General features: G+C 43.2%; 2 protein-coding genes across 6 annotated transcripts; both read right to left on the minus strand.

Moving 5' to 3' along the window:
- Positions 1 to 625: 625 nt before the first annotated feature.
- Positions 626 to 16,469, minus strand: LOC117743905 (protein FAM13A-like). Of its 4 annotated transcripts, none has more exons than XM_034551865.1 (20): positions 16,166 to 16,469; positions 15,601 to 15,802; positions 15,260 to 15,469; positions 13,973 to 14,153; positions 12,168 to 12,336; positions 11,441 to 11,562; positions 8,433 to 8,657; positions 8,105 to 8,219; positions 7,701 to 7,798; positions 6,885 to 6,954; positions 4,782 to 4,962; positions 3,807 to 4,053; positions 3,457 to 3,580; positions 3,066 to 3,147; positions 2,374 to 2,606; positions 2,151 to 2,234; positions 1,928 to 2,032; positions 1,533 to 1,747; positions 1,229 to 1,330; positions 626 to 770 (listed from the first exon to the last, which is right to left on the minus strand). In XM_034551865.1, exons 1-20 carry the CDS (start codon positions 16,193 to 16,195, stop codon positions 647 to 649), a joined length of 2,919 nt encoding a protein of 972 aa, XP_034407756.1. In that variant the 5' UTR covers positions 16,196 to 16,469; the 3' UTR covers positions 626 to 646. The 4 variants fall into 4 exon arrangements, with proteins under 4 accessions (XP_034407756.1, XP_034407757.1, XP_034407759.1 ...); XM_034551866.1 differs by having other exon boundaries at positions 6,885 to 6,939; positions 16,166 to 16,468; XM_034551868.1 differs by lacking the exons at positions 13,973 to 14,153; positions 16,166 to 16,469 and having other exon boundaries at positions 15,601 to 15,716.
- Positions 16,470 to 16,643: 174 nt separating this feature from the next.
- On the minus strand, positions 16,644 to 23,949 carry LOC117744430 (monocarboxylate transporter 9-like). 2 transcript variants are annotated; one of them, XR_004611180.1, is made up of 7 exons: positions 23,620 to 23,928; positions 22,608 to 22,866; positions 21,244 to 21,387; positions 20,118 to 20,213; positions 18,812 to 19,356; positions 18,478 to 18,681; positions 18,102 to 18,218 (listed from the first exon to the last, which is right to left on the minus strand). XR_004611180.1 is itself a non-coding variant. In XM_034552691.1 (6 exons), exons 2-6 carry the CDS (start codon positions 22,804 to 22,806, stop codon positions 18,034 to 18,036), a joined length of 1,503 nt encoding a protein of 500 aa, XP_034408582.1. In that variant the 5' UTR covers positions 22,807 to 22,866; positions 23,620 to 23,949; the 3' UTR covers positions 16,644 to 18,033. The 2 variants fall into 2 exon arrangements, 1 of the variants encoding a protein (XP_034408582.1); XM_034552691.1 differs by having other exon boundaries at positions 16,644 to 18,218; positions 18,478 to 19,356; positions 23,620 to 23,949.
- Between the last annotated feature and the right edge of the window lie 838 nt (positions 23,950 to 24,787).

Consider the following 24,787-nt stretch of genomic DNA (forward strand, 5'->3'; position numbering starts at 1 on the left):
CCATTATAAACAACTGCATTTAGAGGGAATTAACTTCTTACAGGCAAAATGGGGGATAAACACTAATTAGACAGCATATAGAACTTGCACTGGAATGGCAACATTCTCATATTTTCCAATGTGAACATTGTTCATTGAATTTAGATCAACTCTGAAATTCTTAATGCATATCATAGCACAATGTAGGACGAAAAAACTGACATGCACAAACAATTATTTCATTGGTTGCATTTAAGCTTACAGATTCTTTTTTTTGCCGATATAGCAAAAAAAAGAAGAAAAAGGAAGCAGTTTTCACATTAACTATTGACAGAGCTGTCCAAAAATAGTGTTATGGCAAGGACAAAAAAGGCAAGTAACGGAGTGCCATAAAAAAACGTTTAGTAACCGTAAATTACTAATATGTAATTAACAAGTTGTTACAGCTCATCATCCTTAACATGCATATGTACTTCAGAAAATACAGTTTGTGTCATAAATGACAAAGAATGTGTTTTTCGGGACAAACAACTGCAGTTGCGCAGCATTTCATTAAGACTTTCTATGTAAAGTGCATCAACATCACAAGCATGGCATGAATCCACAGGACTTTATCATTTCCGAAAGAATCTGGTTATTAAGTATTAAAGTCCCACTGTGAGTTGACTCAACTAGTCATGGTTGAGTCCTGTTTACTGAGCAGGACCTCGAGGAGTCGAAGCTTCGCTTTGAGGTTCTTGTACTGACGGTACTCCTCGGCCATCGGCCCGCGCTCCTCCTTCTGACAAGCCCTGTTAACAATAAAGAGAGACACAAAAGATGCAAACAAGGCAACACTTCAGTAGTTTCAAACAACCTGCAGCAGCTTCCACTACTGGTTGATAGTCCCTATGTTGCCTTACTCGGATAGTTTTGTACAGTGTGTATTGTAATCAAAAACTAAATGTAGCGTTTACTTTGGAGGACTAACATGTGCAGTACAACGGATGTGTAGAGTTCAGAGCAAACGTCTATCTCTTCGTCTCTTTCCTGAGCTCTCTGTGCTGTGTTAGCGTTAACGTACCATTATGATGGAATTTCTTTTGTGGATGTTTTTTTTTTTCATTGTTTTTCAAAAAGGCATTGTTGGAAACCAAATGTTCCAAGTTTATTAAAAGACACAATAAAATTCAGAAGACAAGTAGTTTGGATGTGCTGTGAGTGTGTGTGTGTGTGTGTGTGTGTGTGTGTGTGTGTGTGCGTGCTTTACCTGCCGATCTGCATGTAGAAGTGGTTCTCAAACTCTCGGAGCGCTAGGTGAAGCCTCCGCTTCTCTAATCGTGCTGTCCTGAGGTGATCCAGCAATTCTGGTCTGTAAGTAAGAATCAAAGAAATCCTTTAAATTTCCCTTTTAAATGTGTGCATTTAAATTAGCCACAACTCTTACAACAAAAACAACTCTTACTACAAAAGTTACGTATCTATTTGATCCCAAAAACTAACCGAGTGGTCAAATAAATTGAAACTCGCACCATAGAGCTGATGATGCAACAACCCCTTCACATACACAGTACCTGGAAGCTTCATGTAGTGTTGCCATGGTGATAATCTGTGGCTGGAAAGATTTCACCTCGTCCAGCGGGGACACCACAGGTGTTTCGGTCATTTCCAGGGACGGCAGAAGCAGCGGCTCATCTGAAGACTCACACCTGTAGGATTTCAGTTGTACTGGATGCATCCTGGGGCTTTGCTGTTTAGGATGCTCTTCATCAGAGCTCTCCTCTTCCTCCTACGTAGACACAAACACACAGGGTGTAGCTCTCATATCTGGCCACTAGAGAACAACAGAGTGACACTTTTTATATGTCACGGTCAGTTTTATCCACACAAGTGAAATACAGTTAGCGTAGTTCTACAGATTCCATTACTATTATTATTATTATTATTATTATATCGGATGTTTACTTACAATGGTCGTAATGACTGCCGGAGCAGCAGAGGAAGGCAGCAGCTGCTTGACAAGACGGTACCGATCGTAGAACGGTTTCATCAGAGTCCGCTCCTGCCTGGTACTCTGACGACAGAAACCAACCAGGACAAGGAGATGAGAACTAAAACATTAAAGTGGAGCCATCAAATAAAAATAAAAAACACTTAGGAGGGGGGGGGGGGGTCGTCCAGACCGGTCTCACCGGTCGTCCGTGCAAATTCTCAAAGTAGAGCAAACACTTCTGTAGACTGGCCTTCTCCATTGTCGTCTGGAAATGGGACATCTCCTGTACATGCACAGTGAAAACTGTTAACAGGTGAACCGCCTGATTGCATAGATTATGGTAATGTTTTACAATATAATTTAGGGAATTGGACCACCAAATCTATATTACAATGTAGTGAAAGCATTTTGGCAAAACCCACCTTAACACTGTCGGGAAGGCCCAGCTCTCGTCGCCTTTCCTTCAGTCGGTTGGTTATCATGTTGACGGTTTCCTCCACATCTGGCTTGGTGTTGCTGTCGTTAAGTAGCTGCAGCTCAGCCCCTGCAAGTGCTGCCTCTCTCTGGCCTGTACTGGTACTGCATGATTCAGCTGATGGGTTGAAGTCCCCCCGCCCTCTCAGACCCCCCTCTCCTGATCGTCTCAGCTTCAGCTCTGAAAAAAACAACAGTTCAGAAAGTAGTATGAAACATTTTACTATACTATGACAGTATGGAAACATTTTATGGTATACTATACAATGTCATTTTTAAAGACTTTTTGGTAAAATCTTTAATGACACATTATACCATGATATTTTTATGATATATTTGTTTTATGTATTATTTATACATTTGTTCTAACTGACTTTGGGTGATATTTTTATAACATACTATATACATACAATCTTGACTTGTTGGGACATATTTCACAGGAGCAATTTTCTTCAGAATGAGTACTTTTACTTTTGATACTATAAGTACACGTAGCTGATTATACTTCAGAACTTTTACGTACTGAAGTATTTTTACATTGTTGTATTTACACTTTTTCTCACGCAATCTAAATACATCTTCCACCAGTGGAATCCTTAATTCCTGTGCCTCAGTGTGTATTCGTGGTTTTGAAGCTGACCTTTAAGCTGCTTGCGACTCTTGATGAGCTCCTTCATCAGTTTAGCCACCTCTGGATGTGCCGTCTTGTCGTTATGTGCCGGCTGACAAAAAAACAACAAACTCACATCACTGAAAGAACTTGTTCTCTAGTATCTGTAACTTCACTCAGTACTTTGTCTCCTGGTCTGGGTGAGTTCTAAGTTTATCATTTTGTTCAGGAGCAGCCCTCTCTCGACCAGTTGAACAAGGATGTATGGTTTCACAAACTGTAATTTTCCAATGTACCAGCAGAGGGAGTAATTCACTCTAGTGTGATTCATTTTAGAACTTTCTCTCACTTATTTACTATTTCAATTAAATCATGACAGCAGAATCCATGCTGACCAACCATCTCTGATGTCGCCCCTCACCTTATAGTGCTTCTCCTGTTCAAAATGCTCCTCAAAGCGCCTGATCCTCTTCTTCAGGGCGTGAATGTGTCTGCTGAGCACTAAGATGGACATGTGCGACTCTGTGTGGACACTGCTGCGAGCCCTGAAGACGGAAACACAAACAGTACCGTGATGCAAGGAGGACCGTCAACGTGCATTCAACTATCACCGAACATGGCAGCCATTCAGAAATCCCCCACGTTGCATCAGCACTGTGATGTTTTTAAACCACGTCGCATTTGGAGGCCCAGCAGTAAAGATAAATCATTCTTATCACATCTGTGAGTCACTATTCCTAAACCAAGTAAGTGAGAAAACAACTGTCTTACATGCGTATGTGCTGTGAGCAGGGTGGAGAAGGGGCCGTATCGGGGTCTAGGTTGTAGCGCAGGCTGTGACTTAGGTTGGGGCAGCGAGGCGATGGAATGGGGCAGTCACTCGTCGTAAAGCGAGAGAGGAGTGGGCTGGTTTTAGGGCCCGGTGGGCTCGGCAGGTAATTTCCTGAAGTCCCCTCAGAAAGAAATGCAGTGGACAGGACAGGACTGGACTCTGATGAATGAGGGGATTCCATGTGTACTGCAATAGACAGAAAGGACCAAATATCAACTGGCATCCTGAAGAGCTTTTACTATTACTCATTTGAGTCTGTCAGATTAAAAAGGATTAACTCATGCAGTCGGTCACAAAATAAGAGATGTGAGATAAGGAGAAAGGAGGTAGAGGGTAAGTAAGGAAGAGAAAGAGAGGGAGGGGAGACAAAAAGGACAATGAAAGAATGGCAAATAGCCCTTTCCTATTCAAGCTACAAGAACATCCAAAAAAAATCACTTTCTATTAATGTTTAGCCAGAACAAAGACATGGAAAAACAAAAGCGTAAATACAATCTACATTATGATAAATATGACATAGTATTGAATATATGTACCAACTCAGTGTCATAGGTGGCTGTGCTGTGCTGCAACAGTAACAGCATCGTGCCATGGAGCGCCGTTACTCAATGCATCAACAAAAAGACACACCCATCTCTGGGAAATGATGAAGCTCATAGCTCGCTGTCAAGACTCTATTTAACATTACAGCAGCTAGGAAGATGCTCCGAATGAAAACAGATGATGAATTAGATTCTATTAATAAAGTGTGTTTTCTTGGAATGACAGAGTTATGAGTTTGATGTTTTGGGCATAATTTGTCAAAATACATTTATGACAAAAGTAGATACATTAAATCAATCGGCAATGGGCTTTTACAACCCCATAAAGATATTTAACATATGAATATCATCACTTCATTGTAATGTTCTTACCAGACTGAGTAGGCGGCGACGACGGCGAGTGGAGAAGCCGCTTGTGGGTCAAATACAGGTTCTGCTCTTCAGTATAAAGAGGCTGTTGCTGGGCAGGTAGGTTATCCTGAACTTGCGGCTCTACCCGTGAGGGCAGGGGTCCCAAGTCGGCCTCCAGGCCGTGTAGCTTGAAGAAGGGGCTCTGGAAACAGAAGCAGAACATGCCTTCAGGGATGCAGACGGGCAGCGGCAGGAGAAGTCCGAAAGACGTCGTAGTTTGTGCGGAGGGATTCTTCAACGTTTCACATGCTGCTCAGGAATCTCGAGAGGTCCTGTGAAACCATTTTACTCTCTCCGATGAAAAGATATACTCTGCTGCTGAAGCGTGGTTCGGCAGAGAGTTGCAGGATGAGGTGAGACGAGTGGTCGCCCCGTCCTCCTCACAAAGAAATTAGTCAGAATACCACGAATGGAGCTCTATGAGCAGCCTGCTTTCGCGGGTGGCTGAAGTACAAGCAACAAAGTTCTCAAGAAGCAAATCTTTGATCATCCAAGTGAGGAACAAAAGCAGATATAAATCGGCATTGCAAGCAGCACATGTGAGGTTGTGCGCTATTTCAGTCGATGGACGATCCTCTGCTGTAGCTCCCCGAAGAGAACCCCAAAATCCACATGGCTTCCCTTCTGACCGGCACTTCTGCTGCTGAACAGCCTCCACATGGATTATTCAACATGCACGGGAGAAGGGGGGCGGCGGGAATGCCGCTCATGTCGGTGCGTGTGGTGTGGGTGTGTGCGCAAGGGAGGAGAGAGGCACTGTACATGACGAGGCGTTTCCATGGCAACGTTGTCAGACTGAGCTAAGGAGTCTACTTGATGGAGCTGCAGGGAGTCACGTTACTGCTTGCCTCTGTATGAGTGTGTGTGTGTGTGTGTGCGTGCGTGTGTGTGATATTGGGTGTAGATGCAATGAATTTTGATGCAGTGAAAAGAACTACTGCACCAAAAACATTCTGAGGGTTGAAACGTTGGATTACAATGCAGATTTTGTTTTATTCATTTAGGTGCTCTGACATCATTCCCTGCATCATCATCAGCAGCAGCAGCAGATATGGGCTCAGCTTCTCCTTTCCCACCCTCCTCGGGTGTTCATTCACAAAAACAATAAAATAATGAATTACTGCTTTGTGCGTCACATAGAGGAGGTGGAAGGATGGAAGGGAGGGAGGGGGAAGAAGTGAGGCTGCTATTACTGAAGCTAAACACCCACGGGCAAATAAGCTCACAGGTACACACACACACACACACATTACTGGAAGTATTACCTGTCCTGTTGTCATAGATACCCTCAACCTAAACAAAGTGTTAATGTGTGTACCTAAAAAGACTGCGGGGAAGGAGAACCTGCGTCATGGCTATTGTTCCTGCCTCTGCAATCACGGAGTCTGTCAGAAGAACCACTACAACCTCCTCCGTCTCCACTGAAGGAACCGATGAAGTCTCATTCCCAAAGCCCACTTACCGACACAGGCCAGCGTGGGCACACACACCCCCATGAACACGCAAACATGGAGGTTACAGTGACACATGCAGAGACACATCCTTTCATAATTTCTAGTCAGCAGGTCAAGTTATTGCATCATCAACAGTTAAAAAGTGTTTCTCCAACTATAATCCAATATATATATATATATATATATATATATATATATATATATATACACACCAATATATTTTAAAGTTTGACTCATTTTGATGACTCAAATCATTGTTTCATACAGCTGTGTGACCCTAAAAACTAAAAAGGGAATCCTGATTGTATTTTGTATTCCGGGTTAATCTGGTTATGGCGTCAATTAAAACTAGCAACACAACAGTTTAACATCAGCCCGTTTTCCTCCGTCTGTGCTGTAAATCTAACCAAGTATCCATCTCCACTTGAAACTTTTCTTTTAATCTGAAACCCGAGGGGAACTCGAAGGCTCTTTCAGTGTGCTCTTTGTGTGCATTAGTGCATTCCAATTTGCTAGCTCACAAGCCGATGGCTACAAACTCTCAGACCTGGCTTTCAGAGAATGGACAAATGTAAATAGACGCCAGTGGAAATGATTGAGATGTGTTTACCTTCTCAGACGCTGTGGTCGTGGCTTCTGTCTTGTACACTTTGCAGCACAGCAAGCTGAAAAACAAAAGACTGTCGACAACAGGCAAATACGATCAAATTGCATTCAAATAAAGAGCATTTTCTCCCCGTGGTTCACAAACTTTAATAACCATTGTGCTCTGTCTGTATTCATAATCGATACTGTATCAAATCTGTTCAGAGGCAGGACTTCCCAGCGCTTTCTGTCACTTTGAGGCCACACAGTCATTAAAGTTATGGCTTATTCATGTCCGAAACTAATGAGGCATAATTGAGAAGACCTGCCCTGTGGCTCCGTGGAAGCAGCGCACACAAAAACTCAGCGTGCGGCCATGCTAGGGTCGACCTCATCCAGCTAGTTGGGTGGCTCCACATAAGCCACTGTGGCAAGTCAATGTTAGCCGGACTGGAATCTTTTCAAAACCATGACTGTGAGCCCAGCACTGCCCCGATAACCTACTTCTCATCTGACTGGGCTGAGAGATGAGCTGAACTGAGAGCCACAGAGCATCCAAAGGAATTAGATCAAATTAATTCTGATACATTTGAACTGCCACAAAATTACTAACGCAGCCCCTTTGGTTGGTGGTTGTTCTCTTTGACGGGAAATTGTTCTTTTTTAAATTCAAATAGCTGATTGAAGAAAATGCAAAATGAAGGATTTGTATTCCACTTGGACGTTATCTGTCAAGACCAATGAACCAATGGTTGCTTCTATAAAACCAATACAACGCAGAAACAAAAGGAGGAAAACAGGACTGCAAATAAATGTCTTTGTGGAGAAATGTTCCTCTCACCTCTCCTTGTGCCGAGTCTGTGTTCGGTTGTTGTTCTGTGATTCATTCGCTATGCAGCAGTCTGAAACTGATGGTTTCTGTCCAGCAGCTGCAGAAACCTGAAGAACAAATTTAGTTCCAATCACATGCTGAGCTTAAAGATGTTCCACTTTAAACATTAAAAGCATTATTGTGCTTTGTTTCATAATTCAACACTACATACATGTGCAGAGGCAGCAGGTGACTGTACTGTTGTACTTATTTAATGTACCACATTCTAGTTTAAATATAAACTTGTAAGATCGTAAAAAACTGTTGTTGCTCGATGATATTCACTGCGGGAGATGTTGAGTGCTGAAAGATGGAGCTAGTTTAATGGGCCTGGGAAAGGGAGAGAAAGAAAGAAAGGAAACCACAATGCACACCGTTGAACAGTCGTCTTCAATGGGTGAGGAAGGTTTCCTCCTGTTCTTTACCACTTCCTCCTCTGTCTCCAATGCGGGGGAGGTGAACGGTGGCATCATGTAATGCGCAAAGACCCTGTTGATAAATAAACAGTCATTGAAATGTAGAGGAGCTACACAACTCCTAATTGTTGTATTAATGGAAATGTATTGTACGTTTGAGTCTTGAGAATGAAGTAAAGGGGTAAAGGAGTGTCTTATCTGCTAAAAATGTGAACAGCTGTCACCTTGTCAAATGATTAATCACCTGTGTGTGAAAAAAGGAGCGACAAGCGGAAGAAGCGCTCACCCTTGTGTGGTACACTGCAACTCCGGGGGCTCTCCCCCGAAGCTTTGGGGTGGGATGCTCTGGAGTGAGCGTTGCTCTGGCCCCGGGTCAGTGGAGCCGGAGAGCACACAACCTGCCTCTGTACTGTCACGGCTCTCCTCCCGAGCCTCCTGGTCTGGAATCAGCTTCTGAATGTCAGCGCTGACGTCAGAGGTGGATTCACAACCCCGCACCAGTGTGTCAGGGCTAGGGAGAGACACAGAAAAGAGAGAGAGAGAGAGAGAGAGGAGTGCACACACAGGAGGAGGTGAGAGAAGGAAATGAAAGCGCTCTAAAGAAAGAACACAAATTCCAACCAAATCTGTAGAATATTGATCAAATATTTAGAAACTAAGATAGATCAATGTTATGTTAGCAGGAATGCAATATATGTACAATCTAACAACACATTTTAAGCGCATCAATCTGCTTATCACACGACAAACACAAGTTAAGTCTGGAATATCCAACTATTACTCCCTGAGAATACTGCTGGCCTCCACACCAGGTGACATCAAGCAGGTCATGCCAATGCTACACCATGACATGAGTCACAAAGCCCTTTGGAGCTTCGTGACCTGAACCCAAAACAGCCCAATGGTCGCGTACTTGCCTAAAGTGGCGTATGACTCCAGAGCTGTAACCTACAGCAGACGGGTCAGTGCAGCAGCGGCAAGAAACTAACGTTGTCAAAGAATAAGCCAAGACACAAACCACAGATGTCTTTATGTGCTCTAAAACAACTACATGTCTCTTTTGCATCCGAGACCACTTTGAGGACTGCAGACGCATGGCCATTGCCACTGATGCTGAAGCAGACGAGACAAGAAAACATCCTTAAACCACCATAAAAAACGTCTCCACTCAAAGCAGCGGTTCAGTGTACGAATTTACTTACAAGACTGAACAGCTTGCTACTTCAGAGGGACAGAAAAGAACTAAAGACAAGAGAGCACAGATGAGGAGTACTTGATGGTCAAGTTGCACCCGGAGGCAGAGTGCTCACACAGCCCCTTCAATTACCGGCGTACGCACGAACAAGTGCACACGCTCACAGACCCAGATATAAACTCCCATAGAGCAGCTCCGTTTTGGGATCAACAATTCCAGTTCCAGCACTGTAACATAGGTCGAAGCGCCTGAGACAAGACAGCTTACATTAAAGGACAAATAAGTGTATACATTCACACTCAAACACGCCAGTTTAAACGGTGACCTGACAACAAAGGGAAGATTCTTCATGAGTATCAATAAACCCTATTATGAAACTTCTTGACCTACATATCAAGACTTGACCTGAAAATCTATAATTTTAGAAATGCATTGTATTGCTTACGTGGATTGTAAGATAGAAAACCCTCTGTCCTTTTTCTTATAATTAAACCCTTTGTAGGTATAATTATGGACTGTGACGTTAGTGGGAAGCACAGAGGTCCAGAGAGAACCAGACAGAACAGCATGCAAGTGCTTGGCATTTCTGGAGAAAGAAGATCCAAATGACAAATCCCTGTCTGACATGTATAAAAGACCATAACCGGTAAAATGGCCCATTTCTATTTGTTTAAATGCCAGCTTTAACCTAAGAGCATGCCATGAGAAACATGCTAGCTTTGTCTGAATCCTGTGCTTGTCATGGAGCGAAGACCAGGGAAGCACAAAACAGAGGTAACAAGTAATAATCCTTTACTGAGTTTCCAGCAGGAACAGAGAAACAAACTACTAAACGCTGGAGAACTTGGTTGGAAAAACACAAGACAATCTGGCAGAGGACAAGTGCGCGTGAGGGGACCTAAGTAGTGAGTGACTAACGAGGGAACGGGCTGCAGGTGAGATGGGAGTGAGAACCAGGTGAAGGGAATGAGAGATGATCAGGTGCTGATGATGCAGATTATTCTGCCTGCTAAAACAGATGAGAGAGTGGGAAGCTGTGGGCATTTTGTTTGCCCTGCGAGTGCTTAAAAAAAACAAACAACGCATGTGGTGAGAACACAAAAAACCAGCACGGGACACCGTCTACTTGAAGCTTGGCACTCAGCAGGTATGTTTTAAGCCTTTAGAATCAGGACGACATGGAGACAATGTCTTAGTGTCTGGTGTTGTTAAACAGGGTTAGGTTCATTTTGCAGGTGGGTGGCTGGATTGGAAATAAATAGAAGGTCGGTCTGTTGGTGTACCGCAAAGACTTGAGACGGCCACCAACACGTTACCCCGTCGAAGCCGTAAAAGACAGACCCGCACGCGTGCACACAAACACGCCATCTGTTGGACCTTTTTACAGCTAACTTCAAGCAGAACTCTCATCCACACATAAACACAAATTAAGATACCAGACGCATAACTATACTGACATACTGTCACGTGGGCGACAGCCACGAAATTAATAAGCAAATGCATGTGAACACCATGTCACATGCTGACTAGGGGCGGACAAAAATAGACAATATATAAATACACTTTGATGGCTACAACCTTGTGGTAACCCACATTCACAATTTGTTAAGAGCACAGTAGCTGAGTGGGAAAAGTTCCCCACAAGCAGATGGTAGCTAGTATGTAGATTCTCACTGGGGCACTAATTTGAAATTGTCCCATTTCTCCGTTCCTTCAAGCAGCAAGAATGTGGTGCTATTTTTTTAAAATGTGCAATCAGAAATGAGCTGAACAAGCAACAGTCATTGTTCCTGTTGACTTAAGGTACTGGGTGTCATGGTTTCTGTGGGGAGATTTGCAACACAGTTTGACATATTTTCAGACTTCCCTCACTTTAAGAGGTTGGCCTTAAATAGCTGTGGATGACATCTCAGCCTTATCACCAATGATAGAACCATCAACCTGACAATTGACTAAAGAAATGCTGAATACAGAGTGAAATGCAGGTCCAAATATCCCCAGAGGACAAGATTTATAAGCTTTTGTAAATACATAGCACATGACTATTTAGAGATGTCTGTGTGTCTGTCTGTGGAGTCCAGTTACAAGGTTACAGATACCTGTTGAGTTGCGACTGCATCCATATTGTTTGGTTCAAAGCACTGGTGGCTGAGCTGGAAGTGGTCTCTCGCTCCAAAATGTCCACACCACTCTGCTCCGAGTGACAGCTGCTGGATCGGACCTACCAAGGACAAAAAAAGTAAACACATGTACACACACCATAACAAAACCTCAAAAGCTTTTGTTGTTTTGTCTTCATGCATTTACTATATACAGGGTTTCTGCAAATTACATTCCAGAGGCTTTAGGCGCTTTTCAATACCACAGAAAATGCAATTGAATGTTTGTTTTCATGTTGAGCATGAATGTATTTACATGTATATGCCATTTCTATCAGTACTTCCCAACTGAATATATTGCTACCAAGTAATGTAATTATTCATTTTACATGACCAGTCACCAGATAAGTGGATAAGCTTCATCAGTAGCTACTGTGGCTACTAGCAGTAGCACCAGGGTCTGATGGTGATGACTCACACTCCACAACAGAGGATTAGACAGCTACTGTCTGCACGGCCCACTGACGCAGCAATCACACTTTTACATTTACAAGTGTGTAATATTCCGACACCCCGCACACACAAAATATTTATAAATAATGTTATGACAGGCAAGAAATGATATTCAAGTCAGAATATAATTCAAATTCCAAACTTTACATTTCAAATAAAATACAGACCATGAAAAGCAATCAATGATGAGAGGAGAGAAAAAAACATGGATTACCTCAAAGTGCGAAAGAGCAGATAGAGTAGGAGGGGGTGAGGAGGTGATTGAGGAGGCCTCTGTGTCATGGGCATGGGTTGGAAAGAGAACCTTCTGATGCCTCAGAAGATGGAGCAGCAGGGCATTACTCACATACTGCTCCTCCAGCATCCGGGGTCCTGAGGGAACACTGCACCACGAGGAGAGGGAAGAACAACAACACAATGTCACATTTAGCAATGTTCAAAAATGGTACTCTAAGTGTCACTATAATAGAAAAGGGTTCCATCTAGTGGAAGGGTGCATCTACAGACATGAACGAAGATGAAGTGGGCCAGACTGCTTTCGGTGAATCAAAATCTACACTCGAGAAAAAAAAGATGTTCCACCGACTAAAAGCTTGTACAGCTTCACTTTGACAATGGCAACTTCTACATTGTGAGATGTGACTAGCTCCTGGTACATTTGACTTCACATTCCCAATATGGAGGTGAGCCCCACCTCGGACCAAAATAGTCATCACATGTTTAACCTGCAGCAGCTGTTTGTTTTAAATATACCATGTTGTGGTTGATATGGTCCACTGTGGTGTTTTGTAAGGCTACGATATAAGCATGGTCGGTAAAGGTCAACAGAGCATAAACAACAGGGAAGAAAAAGTGAAAAATTTGAATATTAAAAGTGTTTCCTTTGCGGGCAGGTCAACTATAATAACAGCAAAGGCCACATGGATTACATAACACATTCGTACAAGGACAAAAAGCTGTTGAGACTAGTTATTGGGCGGGGGGCCAAAAAAAAAAACTGCCACACATGCTGCATTGCAAGAATATGTGCTGCAATGTCTGTCCTACAAAGTCATTTCATTTGATATTGACAGCCTTATTATTAAAACATTGGAAAAAGAATAGAATGAAACGAACAAACAATGTACCTAAATGGAGCTTAAAAAACATTTTGGGCAAAATAGTTGCTTTGTACAGCTGGACATTGTTTGTATTTCTCATTCATTCTTTAAATGAAACCATTATAACGTTCTCCTTTTCCTCTGCTATGGTTCCACGGCCTTTATAACCAGAAAGAAAAGTACATTCTTCCTCTCTCTGCAGCTACAGCAACCTAAAACCGGCCCCGACATTTGGCAAGCATCTGCTGTCAACACCACACCCCCTAACCAACTCTTCCTCCTCTCGCTATATGATCATCTGACATGTTCCTCTCATATGGAGAACTAAACAGCGTGACTAACACCGCATTCCACTGGCATGCCGTTAACTGTCGGAGAAAACAAGGCTGGCATAGATGAGACTGGGAGATCAAGGGATGGGGGAAGAGCTGAAAGGTTGTTGATTGAATAAAACACATCCTTTCCTCTGTGGCAATAACTGAAACAATACAAGTCTAATAATAAGTGTGACTGCCTAGGGATTGTGCTTGTTTACAGTGATAGCCGCGTTCTGTAAACAGGAGGGGAGGAGCAACCGACAGTATCCTGATGACCTCTTGTTGTACCGGTCTGTCTTCTCGTGTGCCATCCTCCTTGTTATCAGTTACAATCCACACCCATTTCCTGGACACATCTGACTCCACCCCAACATAGTGGTGAAGCTGTGGAAAAATTTAGCTTTTGTAGTTTTTTTTTTTTTTTTACATCTGGATGTGACAAAGACAAGCTTTACTGTCGTAAAAGACAAGTACACCAACTGTCTGCTGAAGCTTAATGCGAGTTAAGTCGACCCATGCTGTGCGGATTTGATGGTGGGAATCTGGTGTCCCAGTACTGTTCTGGAGTGGATTTAAATGTGGTGTCAACAACAACAACTTACTGAAATATACAAGGCCCAAAGATGGTTGCCAGACTTTTCACAGGCATGTGATTTGATTGGCTGTGAGCAGCCACTCTAGATAGGAAGTGGATGAGGTAAGACAAAATAATGATGTTTTCATCAGGGAGAAGGCAAAGGTTTTCTCTCAGAGACTGGTTCATCTCGGCCTCATCTGCATATCCTAAAAATGAGCAAAAACATCAAAACAGCATTTATTAAAATGCACTTCAAATCACTAGTCGTCCTCAGATTCATATTACATAGTATCTTAACACACTCTTTTATGCCTCAACAGTGCATACAATTGAAGAATATAAGCAAAAAAAATAAAAGAGAACCACACGCCCACTGCTCCTAAATTGCTACGGATGGGGAGACCAAATGTTATGTATGTATGTAAAAAGTATGAACAATTATCATACAAACACAAAATAAACAATACTTAACAATATTCAAACCTAAATCTAGTCATTTGAGATGGAAATTTGTTAATAGTTGTTGCAATTTTCCGAGTAAATAATCAATTTGTTACTCAGAGCATAATCATTACATTAAGTAATGCTTGAAGCCCTGGTGATGTCTATTGCTACTTTACTTAGAGGAGAAAACATTGAGCACAGAAGGTGATTGAGATTAATTTATTCTCAAGGATGTACAAACTGCTGTAGACCCTTTACCTTTGTGTGTTCACACTTCTACTTCAAACTAACTTGTTCCCCATCATAGAAGATGAAGTGTGAGAGAAGGAAATGCAGACACTGCCACACTGTTACAAGAATAACATTCATCCCACAAGTGGTTTCGATCATTTGACCCGAGCCATATTTTAGGGATATTTACGTTTAGAACATCTTAAACCATAAAGTAGATAACAATAGAGCATTTGTGTCTACAACTTCATTATTATTGATTCATTTCAAAGATCAGCGACAGGTGTATTGGCAACGGCCACTGTTATTACCAGTCCACGCGTCCTCAAACAGACTCGCAATGACCTCGAAGGCATCAGTAATACACTTCACATAATCGAGCCGAAACAAAAAGGTAAACCCACCAAGCTATTTGCCCTCTGAGCATCGGCTGAGTGGCGGTGAGGTACAGCAGTGCGTGCACTGGTTACTTCTGTTAGCACTGGGCGGTTAGACAAACCCACCATTCGCCTGATCTTCTATTACTTGCTCAAATCTAAAGACCAATAACAGCATTAATTTAATCACGCCAGCTGCATGTGATTATTGAATTCTTGAATTACCCCAATAATGCCAGTCGAACACGGTTTCCTAGTACCTGTGAGGCTCAGAACGAGCTGTTTGCGCCGGGGTTCGGGAACTATGGGGATGGGCATTTCCCGAAGGAAGAGTTTGAGGAGCGAGGCCACAGTGGAGACATCTCCCTCGTGCTCCAAGTCCACCAGTTCTCCATGGTCCCATCTCTGCCTCAGCTTCCTGGTCCGCACCACCGACCCACACAGGCGGAACAGACCTCTGTGGTGCATTCCTGTCATAAGAAACCAGAAGAATCAGTCAGTACACACACACGTCATGTTTGAGAATTGTTTTTGCATTGAGAGAGCAAGTAAGGGATGTGATAAAAGTGAATGAAAGAAGAGCAGGATGTGCTTCAATTACCATTCTTATCGAGGAACTCCACCATGTCTCTGAGCACGAAGGGTATTCCACAAACCATCTGCCCTTGCTCTCTCAGTGTTTCAACGGTAACACCAAACACACACCTGGCGGACAGTTCAGGCTCTGAAACCAGGGTGGGAACAATTGGTTCTGGACTGACCTTAGCACCTGGCCTCAGGATTCTCACTGAGGACGGGTCACTCTGCATGGAAAGAAGAGGACAATTCCGCTTGACTCATACATAAAAGTAATTAATACCAAACAACCCATTTGAGATTTAGAAGTGTCCACTTCGTGACTCGATCCATGTGTTGATGTGAAATCGTGAGTCGATTAGCAATAAGTGAGGAAACAATGGCATATTTCATCAATAAAAACGTGTATACGTGTAAAATAAAAACATTCAACTGACCAGCCGGGGCAACATGTGACGAACAGAGCCACAGATGCTACAGATGCCACAACAACAGTGATGATTAAACTGTGAACGCGGTGCTCTGACTCTCACGCCGAACTTGAACCGGCCCACACGACCCCCCGAGGAACGGAATATAAGATAACTTACACAGAGCGACAATGAAGCACTTGCTCCCATTTTTTTTCCAGCTCACGGGAAAACTCTCCGGTATTTTTTCAACTGTTGAAGTATTTCCCCCTCCTCGACACGACGAAACACTCGCGGAAAGTCCGACGCGCCATGGCCCCTCACATCCCACCGTTTTGGGCTCGGAGGAGGGCGAGCGTCCACCGTTGGTTGTTTATGTTGCTGGTCACGTGACACACTGGTCGTAACCATGGTGGCTCGTGTGGAGGTTGCCAGGAGAAGGATAAAGCAGCAGACATTGTTGAGCAGTTTGACAGCTAGCTTTCGTGTTAGAAGAGGAACTAAAGTGGAAGAGAAAAGGGTCGAGAAGTGTCTTTTTTGTAATGTTTTCTTGGGAGCTTTGCCAACAGTGCGGCTCACACACACACGGCCCCAAGGGTATATTTACCGTTAACTTCCATCTATCCATGATGCATACGTCACACACCTTGACACTCAGTGTCATTAATCCAAATATCTTTTATTGGCACTTTTTAAATAAACTGATAGTAAAACAACAACATACATACATACATATTGTAATACTGGCATACAAAATAAGAATGGCTAAGAGGTGACAGACAAACATATGTCTCTTCTAGGTCAGTACTAATTGTACCTCATCTGCACCATGTGAATACTTCTACAAATACAATAAGCACACTCTATTGTCCGAGATTTACCCTGATGCCTGAAACTATCAAAAATACATTTGTTGTGGTGCATTTAACAACATTCAAGTGATACTAAAAGCCTATTGCAATGTATTGATTACCATTATGATCACAATAATCAACTTACAACTCAAACAAAAACAGTTTAGACAGCTCCATGGCCGGTTGTGTACATAGGATTTTACAAAACTAGTGCTAACACAAAAGTGTATCAAACAATGCATACACTCAAGCCTGTGCACGTATGCGAACATGTGTGTGCAGACAAAATACACACACAACGTAAACATAAATATATACCACACACAACATTAATGGTAAAGTCAAAGCAATGCCAGCAGAGGTCATGATGATCATGCCACAAAGAGAATCAACATGCTGTTAAGGTTAACAATATAGTAGGATCTCTTCAGTATTTTTACATCTTTTTGAATCAGCATAACTTATTCAAAAGGTCTCCGTCTGATGTAGAAACAGGAGGTTTGTGGAACTCAAAAATTATCTATAAAGCAAGGCTTTTGTATTGTTCCAACAGGCATTATGTGCTGACAGGCATTGACTATCATTTATGCTTTGGAAAGATAAATCATAGTGTAATTAAGATATACATAAAAAAACAAAATACCAAATAGAAATGTGTTGCTATAATAACAGTTATCAAAAAGCGCTCCCTCCCCCGTTCCAGTAAGATTCCTGGGAGATAATTGTGCATTTGCAGAGTGGTTTCTAATTTTGTTATGTTAAATTAACACTCAACGTTTTTCTCCCAGGTATTATAAACGTTTTTTCAGAGCTACAGTAAAAGTGAAAACCTGTGTTTACATGAACACAATATTGAATTTGGGAGTTGAACAATATTGTTCAGTTGACCTCGTAAAATGAGGCAATAATATATAATAAAAATCAACACAGGCATAAGAGACAAACCTTTAAAACGATCTGCAGTATATGGTTTGAACCAGAGAAATGCAGGCAAAGTACAGAGGGAAAAGGCCTGTATTTCAAAACCTCTGGCAAGTATTTTGGTATATTAGAACCTGGCAGCAAAAGTGAGGAGAACATTCCTGTAAAGTCAAAGAAAGAAAATTCCTCCCAGAAGGTTTGTATGTAGTCTATAAGAGGACAGTTGCTGGGAGGTAGGGGAACGATTGGAGTCCTTCTGAACGTTGCTTATATTCAGGCTACAGAGGCAACTTTGTCACAGTTGCTGGTGTAGTGGACATCTGGTCTCTCGTTCTGCGAGTGCTTCCTGTTCCAGCAGGGAAGGTTGAGCAGAAAGAGAATGAATGCTCCCAACTCCACACAGCCCCCACTAAAGTAGAAAGCCAAGTCATATGACTGTGTCCAGTCAAAGAACCACCCTGGAAACAGATGAGAAAAACATGTGAGCAGAGTCAGCAGGAATTCCTGGCTTATTCAGCAGTCAGCTAAATAATGACAAGCCAGTTCCTTATTGAAGTCAACATTCCCTGTTCTGTTCTTTGCTCTGCCTGATTTAACATTCTGTTCTCATGACCTTACGACAGGGTTTATCCCAGCAACAAAATAGTTGAAATATATGTTCCGCTTGTATCTCACCAATAATTACATGTGTAGCAAGATAAAGAAAAGCTCTCCTACCGACAACCGGGGGTCCGAGCATGATCCCAAATCCCCCGAAGAACATGAGGATGCCGTGGGCTTGTGTCAGTCTGTCCAAGCCGACAATCGTAGTGGTGATGTAGGAGGTGAGAGACCAGTTTCCAGAGAAGAAACCCAAGACGACAGACAGGATCTGCAGTCCCAGATACGTTTTAGTGCTCGGGATAAGGAGCAGTGCCACACCTGCAGCAAACATCGTGAAGGCATACAGATGGATGCCGTTAATCCACTTGATGTCCACCAGCATACCCAGCACTAGTTTACCCACACAAGAGGCAATGGCACTGATTGATACCAGAGGGATGACACTAACTTCTTCAATGAGTCCTTCAGTCTGCGCCACATCCTCTATAAAGAGCACAGGAGGGAACGCCCCAAGGCTGAACAGGAAGATAGCAATACAGAAGGTCACCATGGCTTGGTCCTGAAGGATCTCGTACATGGAGTGCATGTACTTGCAGTAAGCCTGCTGCTTAGTCTTGATGACTTTCATGATGGTCAACCCATCCAGGAAGCCCCCTTTCTTCTTCTCTGTCTGAACGGCCTTGTCTTTGGCATCAATGGTGATGAGCAACTCCTTCACCGTCAGAGTTTTCTCTGCAGTGGTTGAGGTGGAACCTGCTGTGATCTTCAGGTCATCCAACGGAGGCTTCTCGAAAAGCTGCTCCTCTGTGTTGCGCTCCAGGGCGGCCTTCTGTTTGAGGTAGTACCCCGGCATGTTAAGGGGCCTCATGAAACCTGCGCAGGCCATGAGGTTCAGTGCTATCGCTCCGATGATTAGCAGGCAGCCATCCAGGCCGAACAATACGATCAGCTCGTTCTGAGCGGTGGCATAGATGAACGCTCCAACACTTGTGCCTGGGTGAGCAGACGTAGATAGAAAGTCAGTGTTCGTGTAAGAAAAGGACAGATCGAATAATACAAATTAAAGTCACTTTCTGTAGAAGTTAGTGAAAGCACTTTTCAACTTCTGGCATGAGTCTGTTTGACCATCATGATTTGAAACCAGTGCAGTCGATATGATCATTTAGCTCATTCATCTCTGTGTTCACAGGTTGTATGTATGTTTTTTTTTATACTGGGAGGGAGCAAAGCCAGAAATGTTCAGATTTGACTGTACATGGTGGCTTTAATAATTCTAGTAACCAGGATGAAAATCAACCACCTGGTTGAAAGTTTCAAGTCTGTTTCACATCTGACCAGAACAAAACAATGATGTCAGAGTGTACCGACACACCCTTGAGTGCACTTCTACATCACTACAGCGAGGTTAAACCATTGGAGGTCAGCAGGAACAAGGTTTTCATAGGATGTTAAATTACTAATATCCAGACTTTAATGATGGACTTTTAAACGTTAAAGGTAAACTGTGGGTGCTCCCAATTGAAGGCTATTATGTCTACTCCAGCTTTAAAGTACACTGTTAACTTTTTGGAATTATTATCATCATAGTTTTGATTCTCAGACCCAATAACTGTTCACAAGTCGACTTACCTACCTAAGAGAAGACTTTGCCTTTGCTACACTACAGATTATTACCTCAGCATCCAAAGGCTCCCAACAGCTCATAAAGGAAAGCAGTGAGCATGAAGCGTGAGCGCAGGGCAGAGGGGCAGTACCTGTGGTGACAATGCCGAGGGCAAGGCCACGTCTCTTGTCAAAATACTGACAGGTGATTGTTAACGTGGCTGCGTAGACTAGACCACAACCCAGGCCTATGTTGGAGAGAGGAAAAAGACAGACACGGGAAGAATAATTTGTATTAACTCAGCTGGAAGGGGCAAAAGCTTTTTACTTTCACAACAAAAACACAACAATGGGAATTCAATTGCACAGTGCATGTCAGGAAAATGTGTTGTATAAAGGCCACTTGCATTTCTTTCAAATTCTAAGAAGTATGTATATTAGTCCACTACTTTGCACAACAACATTGTGCATTGTGTATTTCAGCGGACGAACTCAGGAAATCCTTCGTAATATGTATTTACAATGTATACAAATTGTAAAGTTCAGAGTGTACTGTGCATAGGTTGTCTTACGCAATGCAAATAGCAAAACATAAAAGAAGCATATGGTGAGCAGTAAACAAGCTGCATGTGGATGGACAGCCACTTACATCATCTAAGGGCAACTCTAAATATAAATAACTGTCTTCAAATATGCATGGCATCCCCTCGCCAGCGATGCCTGTGAGAAAGGCAGACTGTGAGGGGTTCGCCAGGATTAAGCATGGCTGAGCTGTCACTTAATGCACGATAACAGATGGTATTGGGCCCACGGATGCACACTGGTGAGTCGGTATGGGCAATACAGGGTCACATGGGGATCGGGCTAAGCCAGAATATCCTTTTTTTTCTGCCACCATCCCTAAAACATATAAACCAATGGTGCAATACTCAACGGGTTATTTCAGTGTGATTCTACATACTTGTTGTGGAAATGGTACGAATTACACTGGTAATGTAGGATAACGTCTGCCTCTGCTGTTGCATAAGAGTTGAACATTGCATGGGCCCCTGCTTCTTTAAAATCATTATACAATTTGTAATGAGGTACTAGATTGTAAAGGGATAAGAAACTCAGTTGACACCATGACCAAAGAGACATCAAACACTTGTTTGTTCTCACACTGACCAGACCCAAGTCTGTTTGCCTTAACTTTGCCACAATGTCTCTGCTAGAGTAGCCTAAAACACACAGGTAGATGCCCCCCACCCCCCAGGTTATCATGAAGTGTTTCCTTACCAACCACGATCCCATAGGAAAACATGAGGAACTGGACATTTGGAGCAAAGGCACTGAGCATCAGGCCACCCGCCACCATTATGCCACTGAAGATTGTCACAGGACGAGCCCCAAAGTTGTCCACACAGGCACTGCAGATAGGACCTGAGGGAGAAGAGTATAGATACAAAAAGGGGAACACAAATAATCAGGGAATAAGGGAGAGTGATGATATTGTTTTGCTTGTCTTGTATTCGGGATAACAAATCAGATCATTCATTGTGTGAAATCCAAAGCGTCCTTCCCTCTAACCAGGCGAAGTGCAACAGAACCTGCAGTGCTGCAGCTGTCTGACAGCTGGGACATGTGTCGAGGACTTGACTGGGCCTGAGGCCAGATTAGTCCAGTCATGATTTTCACCTACTTGAGAAAGAGGACCGCAAGAAACCAGGCTGGCGATCCTGTCTGCTCAACAGTCTTGGAGCGTACCTTTATAATCATTTCCAGACATTCCTGAAAGGTTTGTTTGTTCACACGCCAGATTTGACCACTGATTTACATTTAGCTATTTTCTTTTTTCTGTATCAAGTAGGCATCTACTTACAAGCTTGCTCAACAAATACAGTATTTGTTAAGTCTCTGAGTTTCATCCCTGTCTGTCTCTCAATCTGTCTTTATGTCCATCCCTCTTGGGCAGCTTAAGGGCTAAGTGATCATCCTACATTCATAGCATGGATGACTTGCACTTGCTTTGCACTTCTAGAAAATCAATAGCAGCAACTCTGCTCAGGGAGCCACAAAGTGGCCATCTCAGTCCCGGCATTGACGTTTCTCTCCATCCGGTAGAAACATGACAGCAAGGAGAACTCTTTAATACCTGGAGCTATAGTAAACATATTCCTTGATGATGCATTCCTCTTTACATGGCATGTACGCATTGCCCAGACTTTGAACAAGCATTGTGTTTGCTTTGTTATTGTGTTTGCTTTGTTATCAGTGGCATGGCATCATGTGGTACAATGACTGAAATGTAAATGGCAGGAAGATCGTTGTAAAGTTGAGTGTTTAGTGCTGTACTTTCAGCACTAAAGACAAGCAGATAGTAACTTCGCCTAAATCACAGGTCAGCTGATATATTGCCTATAATGATGTGCAATGCAAAAGCACCAATTTCTTACTAAAGTATATAACTACCACTATATGGGGGGAACTTGCAAAAAGGTTTGACTAATTGCATCTATCTCTCTAAAAAGACGCTTGAACATGACTGTAAAACTTGACAGCTATTTCCGCACCCTCGTTGAACTAAATCAAATGCAATCTTTTTTGTTCTTTGACCCCTATGTAGACCCATGTTGAGGATTATAACAGTGTGTGCTACTCACTGGCTATCAGTCCCACTCCAGCCACAAGGGAGCCCACCCAGGCCGTCATGCCTTTGCCCTCCTGGAAGGCATGCAGCCACTCAGGGTACAGCACGCCCACCGACTGGGGTGATCCATAGGCCAGGAGCTGGGCCATGAAGGAGGCCACAACAATCACCCATCCCCAGCCGCCGTCCAGCACCTCGGTAGATGGAGCCATGGTGCTGATGCTACTGCTGCCCTCTGGGATCCGCTACAGCTTTGACAGAGAAGGGGTTTCCTGGGAATGACAAAACATAGACGGTCGTAAGTTTGACAGCACAATAATGTAATGATCAGCACAAGACATGTTAGTTATAAAACATTATTTTTTAAACTGGACCTATGATAGCTTCCTAAATATACACTTACTTAAAGCCTTCATGCAGGGAAGGCTGCTGTAGCACTTGGCCTGGACCAACAGGCAGGCCACCTGTGAGAGGTCCTGAACACAGACTGACTGTAACTTACCCGGAGGCAACTGCCCTTTTTGTTCCCGTCTCTATTTAACCACACCTCGGAGGTGGGGAAAGTAACGAAACCTTGCACTGCTTTGTGCCCCCCCCCTTATGATCCTTTAATACATGGGAGAGGCCTGCTGTTTCCTATGCTGGCCTAAGTTTTTCAGACCCCTTTCATAAATAATGTGTAGCCCAGAGCAACTTTATACATCATCAATGCGGCAGACTTAACTCCCTTCGGTCGCGCGTTGTTTACAATGCGGCTTCTTATCGGGGAGTTGGTGCACCGCTCCTCGAGCATTTCAGATGTGTTTGCGTACAGCATGTTGACAGTAAATAGTCTACTTTGTTTATTCACATTAAAAGACATGTAATATCCTGAAGAAAATGACACACGTCTAATTAAAATGATCTTCTTTATTCACCAACACCCATACCCGTATTTCCTCATGATATCTAATTCGTTCAATATAAACACGGGCAGATTGTGCTTGTTATTATTATTTTGTGTTAGAAACCCATGCGACACTCACCTCAGCATCTATAAAAACAGCAGCAGGACCCTGCAGAGCTGCGCGCTCTACGGGAACTTTCCATGTAGGAGGGGTTTCCTTATTAAAATCCCTTCTTACAAAAAATCACTACAAATGACACAAACGACACGGCGCCGTATACGCAGATGGTCGCCGAGCGGAGATCTCTCACAGCCGTGTGTGTCAAGATAGCGCTCCGCTTCAACAATGCGCATCATGCATCCGTTTCTTTCTGCTTTGGAGCTCGCGAAAGAAAACCGGTTCAAAGCTGTTTTTGCTGGTCCAGCAGCAGCAGCAGCAGCAGCAGCTCTGAACGCAGCTACAGGAGTCAAAGCGCTGCTTCCTGGAGCGCGCCTGGAGCGCACCGCCACCAGAAGAGCACATAGTCCTTCCGCCGGCTCACACTGTGATGCGGCGGCGGCTGTGGCCAAAAGCTTGTTATGTACTTCTTGATTTCTCTGCAATATATCTTTGAATCTTAAGTCATTGAAAAGTCAGAAAGGAGGCACACACAATTATTTGACATTATTTTTATACAGCGCCTCGCAAAGTAATTGAACAGTTACATTAATAATTGCAACAACAACAACAAATCATGTACACAACTAAATTAACTTATCTAAATATACTTCGGCCTGATAGGTGATACTTGGGGGCACGTGTGCTGACGATGGGGGGCTGGGTGGAGGCTATACTTCTCTCTGTGAACCTATTGCCGTCCAGTCTGAACCGGTTGATGGATGGTAATAATAAGAGCGCCACACTGCACCAGCAGGGTGCACTGCTTGGGAGACCTCTCCGTGGTGAGCCTTGATTAAAGCAGTAGGCTGCTTGCGCAAGACTCATACATTGTCTTAGCCTGCCCGTCACTATAACAAAACAAAACGTCTAAAGGAGTGTAAGAGTGATATATATGAATAGGCAGCAACGGTTAGACAGTCTGCCATGCATGCAGCAATATGGGTTCAAATGAACTGAATTCAATCCAACAGGAGGGGAGATAGATGACTAACGAGGCAGTCTGCGCATGACTATTATCGGAACATTCAAGTGTCCTGTGAAGTTGAAGTTGAATTTTATGTCATTTATATCGCACTGGAAAAGCAAACAGTCTATATAGATGTTGACATGAAAATAAAGTATTATTAGAGGATGTGACAGCTGTCCA

Source organism: Cyclopterus lumpus, chromosome 15 (assembly GCF_009769545.1).
Source record: "Cyclopterus lumpus isolate fCycLum1 chromosome 15, fCycLum1.pri, whole genome shotgun sequence".
Lineage (NCBI taxonomy): Eukaryota > Metazoa > Chordata > Actinopteri > Perciformes > Cyclopteridae > Cyclopterus > Cyclopterus lumpus.

Coding starts and splice junctions, on each gene's coding strand:
- LOC117743905 (XM_034551865.1), bottom strand. CDS start 16,195: ATGGGAGCAAGTGCTTCATTGTCGCTCTGT. Junction 11,563..12,167: donor CTGCTCTTTCGCACTTTGAG/GTAATCCATGTT, acceptor TGTCCTTGGTAG/GTCCGATCCAGCAGCTGTCA. Junction 8,220..8,432: donor TTGCAGTGTACCACACAAGG/GTGAGCGCTTCT, acceptor ATTTATCAACAG/GGTCTTTGCGCATTACATGA.
- LOC117744430 (XM_034552691.1), bottom strand. CDS start 22,806: ATGGCTCCATCTACCGAGGTGCTGGACGGCGGCTGGGGATGGGTGATT. Junction 21,388..22,607: donor TGGAGTGGGACTGATAGCCA/GTGAGTAGCACA, acceptor CTTCTCCCTCAG/GTCCTATCTGCAGTGCCTGT. Junction 19,357..20,117: donor CCTCGGCATTGTCACCACAG/GTACTGCCCCTC, acceptor CTGCTCACCCAG/GCACAAGTGTTGGAGCGTTC.